Source organism: Triticum urartu, chromosome 6A, assembly GCF_056163025.1.
Source record: "Triticum urartu cultivar PI428250 chromosome 6A, HENAU_Tu73, whole genome shotgun sequence".
NCBI classification, from domain to species: domain Eukaryota; kingdom Viridiplantae; phylum Streptophyta; class Magnoliopsida; order Poales; family Poaceae; genus Triticum; species Triticum urartu.
In genome coordinates, this window is record NC_141878.1 from 89394142 (window position 1) to 89407903 (window position 13762).

The 13762-nt window shown below is 45.5% G+C and overlaps 2 protein-coding genes across 2 annotated transcripts; both read left to right on the forward strand.

Moving 5' to 3' along the window:
* The first annotated feature begins 338 nt into the window (after nt 1–338).
* LOC147964139 (protein FAR-RED IMPAIRED RESPONSE 1-like) lies at nt 339–3462 on the forward strand. The gene is made up of 4 exons (XM_087529849.1): nt 339–692; nt 1964–2248; nt 2550–2931; nt 3047–3462. Exons 1-4 carry the CDS (start codon nt 339–341, stop codon nt 3460–3462), a joined length of 1437 nt encoding a protein of 478 aa, XP_087385975.1.
* A 5163-nt stretch (nt 3463–8625) lies between these two features.
* On the forward strand, nt 8626–11427 carry LOC147964140 (uncharacterized). The gene is made up of 2 exons (XM_087529850.1): nt 8626–9316; nt 11111–11427. Exons 1-2 carry the CDS (start codon nt 8626–8628, stop codon nt 11425–11427), a joined length of 1008 nt encoding a protein of 335 aa, XP_087385976.1.
* The last annotated feature ends 2335 nt before the right edge of the window (nt 11428–13762 follow it).

Sequence of the window (13762 nt, forward strand, 5' to 3'; positions counted from 1 at the left end):
CTCCCTGAGCTTGGCGAAGCCCTGCCGAGATCACCGTTGCTTCCACCACCACGCCATCGTGCTGCTGGATCTTAATCAACCTCTCATTCCCCCTTGCTGGATCAAGTTGGAGGAGACGTCTTCCCAACCGTACGTGTGTTGAACGTGGAGGTGCCGTCCGTTCAGTGCTAGGTCATCGGTGATTTGGATCACGACGAGTACGACTCCATCAACCCCGTTCTCTTGAACGCTTCCGCGCGCGATCTACAAGGGTATGTAGATGCACTCCCCTCTCCCTCGTTGCTAGATGACTCCATAGATTGATCTTGGTGAAGCGTAGAAAATTTTAAAATTCTGCTATGTTCCCCAACACGGCCTGCTTCCACGGTAGCAGGTCGGTAGCGCCGCCGCCAAACTCCTCCAGGCATGCAATTAGCTGTGCTTCATCAGATGTGGATTGGTGCTGCATCGACATCAAACCAATTCGAGCAAGGAGGACTGTGCGCAAGGTTCCTTCATCCACGACAGCTTCTTGGATTAAGTCTGCAACGACCTTCAGAGCAAATCCTCCATCTCCGTTCACCTTGAGCAACGTCCAGACCGCTCATGAACTTCTGAAGGGCAAGTGGACTGCACAGGCGAACGAGAAAGTTGTGCAAACGGACGAGAAGAGAACTTCCTCCTGCAAACGCAAGAAATCACTGCAACATGAGGTAAGCAGTACACTTCCTCAACCATATCAGTTTAGTTATTCTAGACAAAGCAGCACATGCAGTCCAGTACGCCTACAAAAACGATGCAGTGCGGTTGCTTTGGTTCGTTGTGGGGGAAAATGTAGTGAACTTGCTCGGTTATGCAATACGCTTGTGTAGGTTCATTACGGACAACGATGCAGTGCGGTTACTTCAGTTCACATTGCAGGGTGATGCAGTTAGCATGCATTAGTTTCGCAGTACCGTTTGTAACACATTGCAGTTCGCATGATTCAGTTCATTTTGCCTAACAATGCAGCTCGGTCAATTTGTGTGCAGTAAATGACGTTCAGCAGATACAAAATGCCGCGCATAATTGACAACCCAGGGAACAACAACTTTCAGAAGAGTAAAGCTTCTTCTGAAAGAGATACTGGCTGGGTTACCCCCGAGATTCCTCGAGGATTCTTCATGACAACAAACAGGTTGCGCTACTCTCCAGAACATGATTTTTTCCAAGGATAAGACGTAGTTGAGGATGACAACGATGTCACCTTCATCTGGGAGGGCACTCACCGACAGGAGGGTGAAGATGACGACGATGAAGATGAGCCAATAACAGTTCTCAACCCAGAGTATAAGCACGAGTTCACTACGTTTGGACAGCATGTCCGAACAGACAATGATGATGTAGTTGAACACGATGTTGCAACAGATGATGAATATGATTATGACCATGATGATGTGCCACTGCTCCAAAATTTTCAAACCAATCCACTGAGACATTGTCACAACACTGGATTACCACCACGTCCACCTGCTGCACCCCAAAACAGAGCTCAGCGTCCACCTGCTGCACCGAAAAACAGAGCTCCAAGCAGAGCTGTTGCATCAACTTCGACAAACCGACCACCAACGGTGCCTCGGTCAAAAGTCAACAGCAGGTACAAATCCTCCTCACTATTGCCGCTGCGAGATCCTCAACTACACAGATCTGCTATAACCCCGCCATGTCCAATACAACCCGGCGAGCTGCAAACACCATCGGGTGAACGACTCTACACACATGTAAGTTTATGTTCTGAAAAAATAATAATAATAGTTGCAGTCCATTCAGATAACATTGTAGTGCACACTGATATTTATTGTGAGGTTTGACCTAGCATCTAATACATTGTATTCTTCTGAAAACTTAGGAACACTGCAAATGCTTTTTTAAACTCGTATGCACTCCTCGTATTTAAAAAACAGAACAAAACAAATTATCTCATAGAGCATTGCGCTTAATGCAGGATAAAAACATGCCGTTGAACCTCATACCTGCCGCTGGAATGAAGTTCACCACATACGACAAGGCATGGGACTTTTACAACAATTATGCAAGATGTGCAGGGTTTGGCATACGCCAGAGGGCACAACACAAGACAAATACCTACATTGTCTACTCAAGAGAAGGGACGCACAAGCAGACTGTGTCAGATTATCAAAGGAAATATCAGAAGACATCAAAAAGGATTGACTGCAAGGCAAAGATTAGAGTCAAAAAGAGGAAGGACGGCAAATTTGTGATAGAAATGGTTGAACTCAACCACAATCACAAGATGGTGGAAAGCCCCGGCATGCTTTTGCACAAGCGATTGCAGAAAAAAGACGATCCTTTGATAGACCAGTTAGTGAAATACATGCAACTAGACAACCACACACATGCTCAGATGATGTCAATGCTGCAGCGTATGTCTGGTGGTCTGCAGTACATGGGACATACTAGCCGCGACTAGGTAAACAAGTAAGCACATCACAAAACATATCGCTTGAGCATCCTGTCGGTAATTATTTCCTGTTTGATGAGATGCGTTTGCATTGCGTTTGAAAATGTAGGAAACAAAATTTGCCAGAGAAGATTCCCAAGATGACGTCAAGAAACTTCTGGATTTCTTCAAGAATATGCAGAAGATAAACCCAAAGTTTTTCTATGATTATGATGTTGATGCAGATAACCGTGTAAGAAAGGTGTTTTGGGCCAACGCAAGTTGCAAAGGATCGTTTGAAGATTTTGGAGACTGCGTTACATTTGACACGACGTGTAAAACTAACAAATTCCACATGCCACCGGGAGTCTTCGCGGGAGTGAACCGTCATCTACAGAGCACCATATTTGCTGTTGCACTCGTGCGAGATGAAACAATACCGTCATTCGAGTGGGTTTTCAAAACATTTCTGAGGTGTATGAACAACAAGCATCCCATCTGCATGCTCACAGGTACAAAAAGAAACAAACACCTGCATACTTACATTTGTTTGGTGCATTTATATTTCTTCCATCTATCTTACACACACAAACAACTTAATAAAAAACACTATTTGTGTCTTTTCAGACCAATGTTCTTCGATGAAGGCAGCATTAAAAACTATCCTCCCACATACTCTCCATAAGTTGTGTCGGTGGCATATCATGAAGAAGCACAAAGACCACCTCGCCTTACTGTATAAGGCGCACGAGAAACTTAAGGATGACCTCAATGCGGTGCTGAACCACCCACTAATGTCGTCAGAATTTGAACGAGCATGGAAGGACCTCATTCAGAGATACAACTTGCAAGACGATGAAGTGATGAATTCTCTGTGGGAAGACAGGCACGAGTGGATCTCGGCTTACTACAAGGAAATTTTCTGTGCTCGGATGACTTCCACACAGAGAAGCGAGAGCATGAACCGCATACTGAAGAAAAACTTTATCAAAGAGAAGCATGATCTCCATCTGTTTGCTCATCAGGTGGACAAGGGCATTTAGGCCAGGAAGGCCGTTGAGCATGCAGAGACAGTAGAAAATGAGGTCAACAAAATGTCACTCAAAAACTGCTAAAAAATATAACTACAAAATCAAACAATTTTTCATTTATCTTGTTCGTAACAGTGCATTTCTGATCATGCAGTCAGAGGTAAAGACAACAACCTAGTTTGGGTTCGTAGTTCAATTATCAAAAGTGTATACAAGGGCAGTGTTTGCAGATTTCAAAGAAACACTCTACCGTAGCACTGCATTCAGAGCAGAACGGTGCACTGACAACCTGACAAAGTATCTCGTACACCACTAAAATAGATCGGATGCATTTGACTGGGCAAGGCATAATTTCCAAGTGGTCGCCGATGAACAGAAAGGTGTCTACGAATGTGAATGCAAACTCTGGACACACACAGGTGACACTTCTATCACAAAAAAATCTACATGCATGACTAATTCACAAAACCAAATGAAGTTCACTTCTTTAAACTGAACAAATAAGGGAAAAAATATGTGTTTATTAATTTCATACAGTTCACTTACAAAACAAAAGTGATCGTGTGTTGTCTGCAGGGCTCTTTTGCATCTATGTGTTATGCATGCTTTCTCATTTGAGAGTACTCAAGATTCCTGAGGTGTACATCATGAAAAGATACACCCATAATGCAAGATCAGATGCAACGTTTGACAGACGAGACTATGAACAAACAGCACCAAATGGAACCTCGCTTTTTTGCCCTAGAAAATTGTTGATAGAAACAGCAATGGACCTTGCAAACAGAGCGATAAGGTCCAACGCTGGGTGCCACAGAGCGTTGTCTGGTATGAGGGCACTGATCGAGGAAGTTGATGTGCTCAACGAAGAAGAATAAGAAGAAGCAGCAAAACTAAAGCAAGTAGAGAAATCCCAGCATGACAATAATGCCGAGCAAGTAGAAAATACCGAACACAGCGGAACTGGTGTTATCAAAAAAGAAACAATTCTTCCACCTCCTGTTTCAAACACAAGAGGAAGGAAGAAAGGGGGTGACGCAACCCAGAAAAAGGTTGCATGCAAGGAGAAAAATGATTTCAAAAACAGTAAGCCACAGCCTGAGCTGGACAGTGATGGTCACCCACTGGGAATAAACAGGTGCAAGACATGTAATGAAATCAGCGGCCACAATTCCAGGACATGTACAGAAAGACATGAACAAGAAAATCGAGGACATGGCGATGCACAACCAAACAGAAATTCCACTCACAACACTAAGAAATGGACAAAACCGAGACATTGTGGCATCTGCAAAAAGAGGAAGAGACACAATTCAAGAACCTGCCCCAAAAGAACAAGATCAAAAAATGAGGAAGACAAAGAAGAAGAAATCAAAGAAGAAGATCGTGACACAACTGAAGAACAAATGGCTTATGAAGAAGCAGATGAAGATGACGAGGAAGAAGAGAGTGAAGAGGACGAAGAACATGAAGAAATTGAAGAAGCAATGGCTTATGAAGAAACAGATGATGAAGATGAGGAAGAGCAAGAATAGGAGGAAGAAGAGACTGAAGAGGATGAAGAACATGAAGAAACAATGCAAACAAGACCACCACAAGGGAATGCTGTTGTACAGAAACAACTAAGAACGACATCACTTTCAAAAAAGAAGGTAGGAGCATGAAACGATGCAGTTCACATCACCGGAAAAGGAAAGCAGCCATCAACCAGCATGCGGGGAGCAAGGAAGGATGCAGTTCACATCACCAGAAAAGGAAAGCAGCCATCAACCAACACGCGCGGAGCAAGGAAGGATGCAGTTCACATCACCTGAAAAGGAAAGCAGCCATCAACCAGCACGCGGGGAGCAAGGAAGGATGCAGTTCACATCATCGAAAAACGAAAGCAGCCATCAACAAGCACGCGGGGAGCAAGGAAGGATGCAGTCCACAGCACTGGAAAACGAGAGCTGCCATCAACAAGCACGCGAGGGACTACAAACACAGCGGTGCAGAAACAAGAACCAGCAACACCGCCATAGAAATCAAAAGAAAGTGCAACATTAGACACGCTCCAGTCGCCGCGGAGAAGCAGCAGGTTAACGACCAAATAGATGAACTTCAATAAATTAACCATATGCATAGCAGTTTGCTTATCTACATGACTTATGTATCAGTTTAAATTTTGTGTAAACACAAATTTCCCACTGACTATGAGTTATTCAACTAAACCATTTAAAGAGAAATGGTGTATAGAGTATACCATATATATAGCAGTCTAGAGTAAAACTTTGACACATATTAATCCAAAAACGATGTAAAGAATGCAGTTAGCTCACTGGAAGCACGAAGTTCGGAAATAATAATTGAAGCGGTTCAGATCACAAAAGTGCTTATCAAAAAGATGAAGCGTTCGACACGCAAAAGTAATTATTACAAATCAACCTCATAACCTTAACCAATCATGTCAAACGTGATTCTAACCGTACGATCCTCGAGTTCAAAGAAGTTCAGGACAACAACTTGCTCAGACTTCAGGCCACTATCAATCACAAAGTCCTTCCACCCTTTCTGCAGACACAGCCTCCCGTCAGCACCTACACGGTACTTGGCTGGTTGAAGGTGTCCATTACCAAGAACAACTTGGAGAATTCCCTTCTTCTTGAGCCAGAGATACCTAACAGCTCATTGCGGAATTTTCTGCAAAAAATCAGTACAAATTAAACGCAATCTAATGTGCAGTGCGCAACTTGCAAACAAGAAGTACGGTTACAACTATTATGAAGATCCTGAGACTACCTGCATGTAGTACAAAACATACTAGCGGGGAAAATTGTGGAAACTATTACTTTTCATCTAGTATCTAAGCAGTTCACATATTATAACCATGCAAAATAAAACACGAGCTCTATGCACACAAGCAAAGAAATAAAAACAAAATATAAGTACAAAGTGCAGTACACTTCAATAAAACAAAATAAGTACATTCCTAAAAAACTAGAAGATCAGACTAGTATGGAATTATACAAAAAAACACAAAGCAAAAATCAGATCAAAGCGAAAATTACCATCTTGTAGTGAGTCTCAACATCTGTTGGCATAAGCTGATGGACAAAAGGACTTGTGCGGCCAAGACCATGGCGAAGTAGGGCAGAATGGAATGCAGAAACATTGATGTGGCCCATATCCAATCCTTCTGTGAATACTGTGCCATATGCAAGCTGCTCAGCTCGCCCAGCTCGGCACAATACCTTCCCCCCACGACGAGCACGACGTGCGTGCGAGCAAGCTGAGCAATCGCAGTGCATCGGCACACCACAACCATGCCCGCAGCAGGAGAGATTCACGCAGGGGCCTGGAGCCATCCCAACAAAAACCTATAAAAGGTAAAAAATAAAGAGAGGCTAGAGAAAGGAGAGAAGTTGCGGCTAAAGGAGAAATGAACTGCAAAGGAATGGTAGAAGTTGGCCTACATTTATAGGAGAGGAATGCAAAAAGGTCAAAACTGAAAATTAAAGAGGAGTTAATGAAAATTACGTTACCAAGAATGAAGGACAATCAATAAAGGTTTGTGTTACCAAAACAAAATAGTCATACCAGGAAGTTCTACAAAGACTTTGATTGTAGAAATTCCCACGAACTAACTGCAGATCATTAAATAATATCTCTCTGAAAAATTATAATCCACAGACCATTTTATGTGTGCAGTTCATCAAAGTCTTAACGGGAAGTTCACTATACGTTTGCATGAAGTTCAGTACATGCTCAAAATGAAGCACAAAGAAAAGCACTTTTGCGCAGTGCACAAAAGCAGAATTAGTGCACCTAATGCAGTCCTTATCTGTAAGCCATGCAGTAGGCAGCGTTGGCATAACCAGTCACAACTTTAGCACAAAAGAAGCATCCACGCAGTGAAAAAATGTGTACACCTGAAGCACAAGACCATGAAGAAAGCAGTGCATAGAGGCAACGAAGAAGTGCACACCCTTACCAATGCAGTGCACAAAAATGTAGCGGAAAAACATGTGCAATACGGAATGCGTGCACATGCAGTCCAGAACACTGATAAATGCAGTGCACGCATGATTTGCTAAGCAGTGTGCGCCCTTACATTGAAAAAAACAAAAATAGGAAAAAAATTGACCACCCAAGTGCAACCGGCCCCAGCCAGTCTCGTAGTAGGTCTGCGCCCACAACAGGCGAGTCGTTCTGAGCCATGATGCGTGGGGCCGAGCGCACTTGGGCCCACAGGTCAGAGAGCATATAGCATCTAGCGCCGTGTATAAGCGCTCAAATAAGTAACCAAAGGAGTTCGATACAGCTGCCGCGTCAGCGCTTATAAACAGGTCGGGCGCGCCTTCCGCGGGCGAGGTGGGACTAAACATTAGGTCGCACACAATGCACAGGGAAACGGCCGTGCTATCAGGCCGACTTGGGCCCAAATGCGTCTTCACTCCCCGAACACAGCCCAATAAGGCCCATTAAGAAAAAACAATAACTTCAAAAAATAAATGGACCCCCAACCCCCCCTACCCCTCCCGTACAGGGACTGCAGCAAGTACAGGCAAAAAATTGATGCAGTACGCAGCACTACAAAGATGCAGTCCATTTAGGTTCACGAAGCAGTACGTTTTAGCAAATCCAGTTCCGGATTACCTACATGAATAAAAACACGGTATAGAACACAGTGAAAAACTCGTAAAAATGTGGAATACATTATACTTTATTCAAGGGCTGCAGCAAGGACACGCAAAAAATACTATGAACTATGCACCTGTAGACAACATGCAGTTCTCTGTTGCACACGATGCAGTGCGGTACTACAACCAATGCAGTTTTGTTGTCACGCAGAATACATTTAAACGTCATAAAAAAGCCCGTTCGCACATAAAAAGTGGTGGTTAAAAAAATCTACTGATAAAAAAACACGTTCTCATACAACCACCCAATCGGAGCGGTTCCATCGTCACAAGCCCACGATCACAGACGCAACACCAACCCACGATCTGCACAAACTGCATCGTCGCCGAGATCGTGCAGTTCATCCGCTGCGGCCATCCCACACCGCGCCTCCCCTTAAATTCAGACCCCTGCCATAGGCCATCTCATCCACAAACAACATAAGTACCCATCGCGCTGCCACCAAATCGCTCCGTCACATCCATCTCCATGCAAAAACACCAAGCCCCACTACCGGCGATGGCGTTCGCCAACGAGTACAAGGACGTGGAGGCCCACGGCAACACCAAGTTGCATTTCATCCACACCAACGACAAGAAGCAAGTGGCGATCACCCTCGAGCAGTACGAGCGCCACCTCAGCCTCCAGCGCCACAAGATCGTCGGCATTGATCTCGAGTACAACAACGAGCCTGAAGCGATGCAGAAACCCGCCCTCTGCCAACTCTCCATCGGCAAGAAACACCCAGTGCTGCTCTTCCAACTGAGCGCCGTTGAAAGGTGCACCGTCTTCGACAACTTCCTTGCCGACCCCAGGTACACCTTTGCAGGCTTCTCCATCAACAGCGACAAAAAAAGGCTGGATCACGTCAATCTGGAGGTCGCCAACTTCGTCGACATCCAGAAGGAGTGGAGGGTGCCCGAGGAAACCATGGACTTGGACTCCCTTGCAGACGTCTCCGGCATGCTCATCGACGACTACTACAACAACATGAAGAAGAAGATCACCGACGACGAGCACAAGTGCTGGGCCACCCTGCCTCTGTCCATGAGGCACATCGAGTACGCGACAAAGGACGCCTACGCAGCGTACGAGATATGGAACTGCATCACCCTCACCCAGGATGGGCTTCTCCATGCAAAGCTGGAGAAAGAGGAGCCCCCCAAGAAGCGCGCTAGGACCAGCTGGGGGGATGGGGAGACGCTGACTGGTGAAGAAGAAGATGGTGCCGGCCAAAGAGCCACCAATGCCACCATCATTTTAGAATTATCATCAAATCTACTTTATGTTGTTTGCTTATGTATCGTTAGTTTGCTTGTGATCATTTGCTTTTGCTGAACTTAGTTTGCTTGCCATGCAGAATCGCTTGTAATGATGTGAACTTTGATTATGTTAGATTGCTTTCTGTTGAAATTAGTTTGCTCATGATGAACTTGTCGTACAGAATGCATGTGACAATTTGTTTTCTGTTGTTTGCTCATGTATCATTAGATTCGAGCAGTGTGCAAATAGGATGCATGCAGTGCAAGTTGTGTACCAAATGTGGTACAGACTTTGTCAAAATGAGGTTTACACATACCCAACAAAGCAGTGCATGCCCCTAAATTTGGAAAAACAAAGAGATAAGAGAAAAACACAAAAAGGAAAATGCAATCTGCATATGTAGTGCCGAAAAATATGAACGTGCAGCACACAAACGAAATCAATGCAGTACAAGAATGATTTACTAAAGCAGTGCACTCCCCCACATTATAAAAAAAATAACGTAAGAGCAAAAACACGAAAACAAAAAACGAGAATTGTGTGCACATGCAGTATAGAACGATGATCAGTGCAATCCACGCATGGTTTAGAAAGCAGTGCACGCCTCTAGATTGAAAAAAATGTAGTGCTGAAATATATGAACATGCAGTACATGAACATAATCAAATGAAGTACATGTATGTTTACTAAGCAGTGCACTCCCCTACACTGGAAGAAAAAGATTACAAAAGAGAAAAAACATGGAAAAAAAATGAGAAATGTACATGTAGTACGGAATGCTTGCACATGCAGTATAGAACACTGATCAATGGAGTGCAAGGAAGGTTTCCTAAGTAGTGCGTGCCCTTACATTGAAAAAACACAAAAATTGAAAAAAAAATTGACCACCCAGGTGCAGCCGGCCCCAGCCAGTCTCGTAGTAGGTCTGCGCCAATAGCAGACGAGTCGTTCCGAGTCACGATGCGTAGGGCCGGGCGCACATGGGCCCACAGGTCAGAGAGTAGAGAGAAGCGAGCGCCGTGTATAAGCGCTCAAATAAGTAACCAAAGGAGTTCGATACAGCTGCCTCATCAGCACTTATAAATAGGTCGCCACTATTTACAGATTACTATTGATAGTTATATTCTGACCTGTCTTTAGTGGAGGAGTTCTGCTATAAATAGTGGCGACCTATTTATAAGTGCTGATGAGGCAGCTGTATCGAACTCCTCTGGTTACTTATTTGAGCGCTTATACACGGCGCTCGCTTCTCTCTACTAAAGACAGGTCAAAATATTACTATCAATCTGTACTATTGATTGTCAATATTGATTTTAAATTTTCTTCACTGCAATCGCCACTATTTAAACTTTGGTTTTCATTTTTGAAAACCATGGCATCTGAATTCATTGATAGTTTTCATCTGGCTCCATGTATGTCACTCATGTGCTCGATTCTTGAATTATATGATCTAGCAATACACGCAATTTTATATTGTTTTACCAAATACAAAATATTTGACTAAACAATAGAAAACTGCAACATTACTATACAAAACATGTATGAAATCCAGTTCAAGAAATACAATCATGCACAAAACATGCATTGTTTATGCAATATATTATCAGATTTACTAGTTATGATGAACAAAGTATTAGCAACTACTCAACGCAACAGATTCAGATACTCATATTGTAGTTCAGTTTTAGAAAAAACAAAAACATTGGTACTTCTAAGAAAATAAACTATATTCACTCTATAGAAACATCTTGCAAGCCAATGGAACTAGACAAATTCCTCATGAAGGGTGAGTACACCTTGGCCGGATTCTCCATTGAAGGAGACAAAATTAAGCTGAAGCTATCTGGTTTGGAGATCAACTCTGAAAACTACATTGATATTCAGGTGGAATGGAGAGACCCATACAATGAAAAGAAGTTTGACTCTTTGGCTGATGTTGCCGGCAGGATGATAGACATTCACTACCATGACATGAAGAAAAAATTAACCGCAAGGAGGACCATACTCTGTGGGGATTCTGCCCACTGCCAGAAAAGCTTATCAAGTTTGCAGCAATAGATGCATTCGCAACATATGAGTCATGGAGAATCATCTACGATGTCATCATGGGACTAGACAGGGCAAAAAGAGACAAAGAAGCAAAGCAGAAGAAGAACAAGGCTGTAATCCAATGCAGCAACTAGAAATAATTCAGGGCTATGTTTTAGTTTCACTTTACATTAGTCGTTGTGTTGTTCTTTGTTTCATGTATGCAAGCTTTTGAATATGTCCATTGCTTCACATCGAACATTTCTTTTCTAAAAACAATGTCGTTTTAGAATTGTCATTAAATTTTATTTCTATTGTTTGCTTATGTATCACAGTTTGTTTCTGATCAATTGCTTTCACTGAACAAAGTATCCACAAAAGTAATTATAGAAAAAGAACATTAATAATAATATTTATAAAAGTAAAGTAAATACAGTTCACATAACAAATATAAGGCAATTCACAGAGTGTAAATATGAAGTGCAGTACGTGCACAAATGTAGAACGAAGGGGCTGTAGCAACTTTCGCTTAGTGCACAAAATACAAACTTGGTACGCACAATGCAGTACTCAACGTTAGTGCAAGTAGTACAAATGACATCATTTGTACTACAACGAAAAATATATACTCCAAAAGAAAAAAATGCTTCAGATAAGGAAAAAAATTAACAACCCAGTTACAACCAGGCCCCAGCCAGTCCCATAATAGGTCTCTCCAAAATGTGTGCACTTCTCCAAAGTCTTCCAAGGAAGTTCACTATATGTGCGCATGAAGTGCGGTACATGCTAAAGTCCCATAACCAGCACAAGACTATGACGAATGCAGTGCACATAGAGGCAACAACGTAGTGCACACCCGTACAGAACCCTGAAAAATGAAGTACAAAGTTATCTTGCTAAGCAGTACAAAACCTTGACGGACTCGCCTGCGCATGCGGCGCCGTGGCATGGCGCGTCGCCGCCTGCTCCGGCTCGTTCCAGGCTCGGCCTCAAAGGGGGGGACCCCCCTCCCCACCCCCTGCTCGGCCTCGAGCTAACGCACGCAGTGCGCTTGGTTGACAGGCACAGTGCAGACATTCTATTTTTCCAACAATAGGACACACGCAACCCCAGAGCCACACCCCTAAGATAGACAGGGAGGCGCACGGGTGTGACGGACTCGCCTGCGCATGCGGCGCCGCGGCACGCCGCGTCACCGCCTGCTCCGGCTCATTCCAGGCTCGGCCTCGCAGGGGGTGGGGAGGGGGTCACGACTCCCCCTCCCCACCCCCTGCTCGGCCTCGGGCTAACGCACGCAGTGCGCTTGGTTGACAGGCGCAGTGCGGACATTCTGTTTTCCAATAATAGGACGCACGCAACCCCAGAGCCACACCCCTAAGATAGACAGGGAGGCGCATGGGTGTGACGGACTCGCCTGCACATGCGGCGCCCCGGCACGCCGCGTTGCCGCCTGCTCCGGCTCGTTCCAGGCTCGGCCTCGTGCTAACGCACGCAGTGCGCTTGGTTGACAGGCGCAGTGCGGACAGTCTGTTTTTCCAACAATAGGACGCATGCAACCCCAGAGCCACACCACTAAGATAGACAGGGAGGCGCACGGGTGTGACGGACTCGCCTGCGCATGCGGCGGCGCAGCACGCCGCGTTGCCACCTGCTCCGGCTCATTCCAGGCTCGGCCTTGAGGGACCCCCCTCCCCACCCCCTGCTCGGCCTCGTGCTAACGCATGCAGTGCACTTGGTTGACAGGCGCAGTCCGGACATTCCGTTTTTCCAACAATAGGACGCATGCAAACCCAGAGCCAAACCCTAAGATAGACAGGGAGGCGCACGGGTGTGACGGACTCGCCTGCGCATGCGGCGCCGCAGCATGCCGCTTCGCCGCCTGCTCCGACTCGTACCAGGCTCGGCCTCCCCCCTGCTCGGCCTCGTGCTAACGCACGCAGTGCGTTGGTTGATAGGCGCAGTGCGGACATTCTGTTTTTCCAACCATAGGACGCACGCAACCCCAGAGCCACACCCCTAAGATAGACAAGGAGGCGCACGGGTGTGACGGACTCGCCTGCGCATGCGGCGCCGCGGCACGCCACGTCGCCGCCTGCTCCGGCTCGTTCCAGGCTTGGCCTCGCAGCTAACGCACGCAGTACGCTTGGTTGACAGGCGCAGTGCGGACATTCTGTTTTTCCAACAATAGGTCGCACGCAACCCAGAGCCACACCCCAAAGATTGACAGGGAGGCGCACGGGTGTGATGGACTCGCCTGCGCATGCGGCGCTGTGGCACGCCGCGTCGCCGCCTGCTCCGACTCGTTCCAGGCTCGGCCTCGCAGGGGGGTGGGGAGGGGGGTCACGACACCCCTCCCCACCCGCTG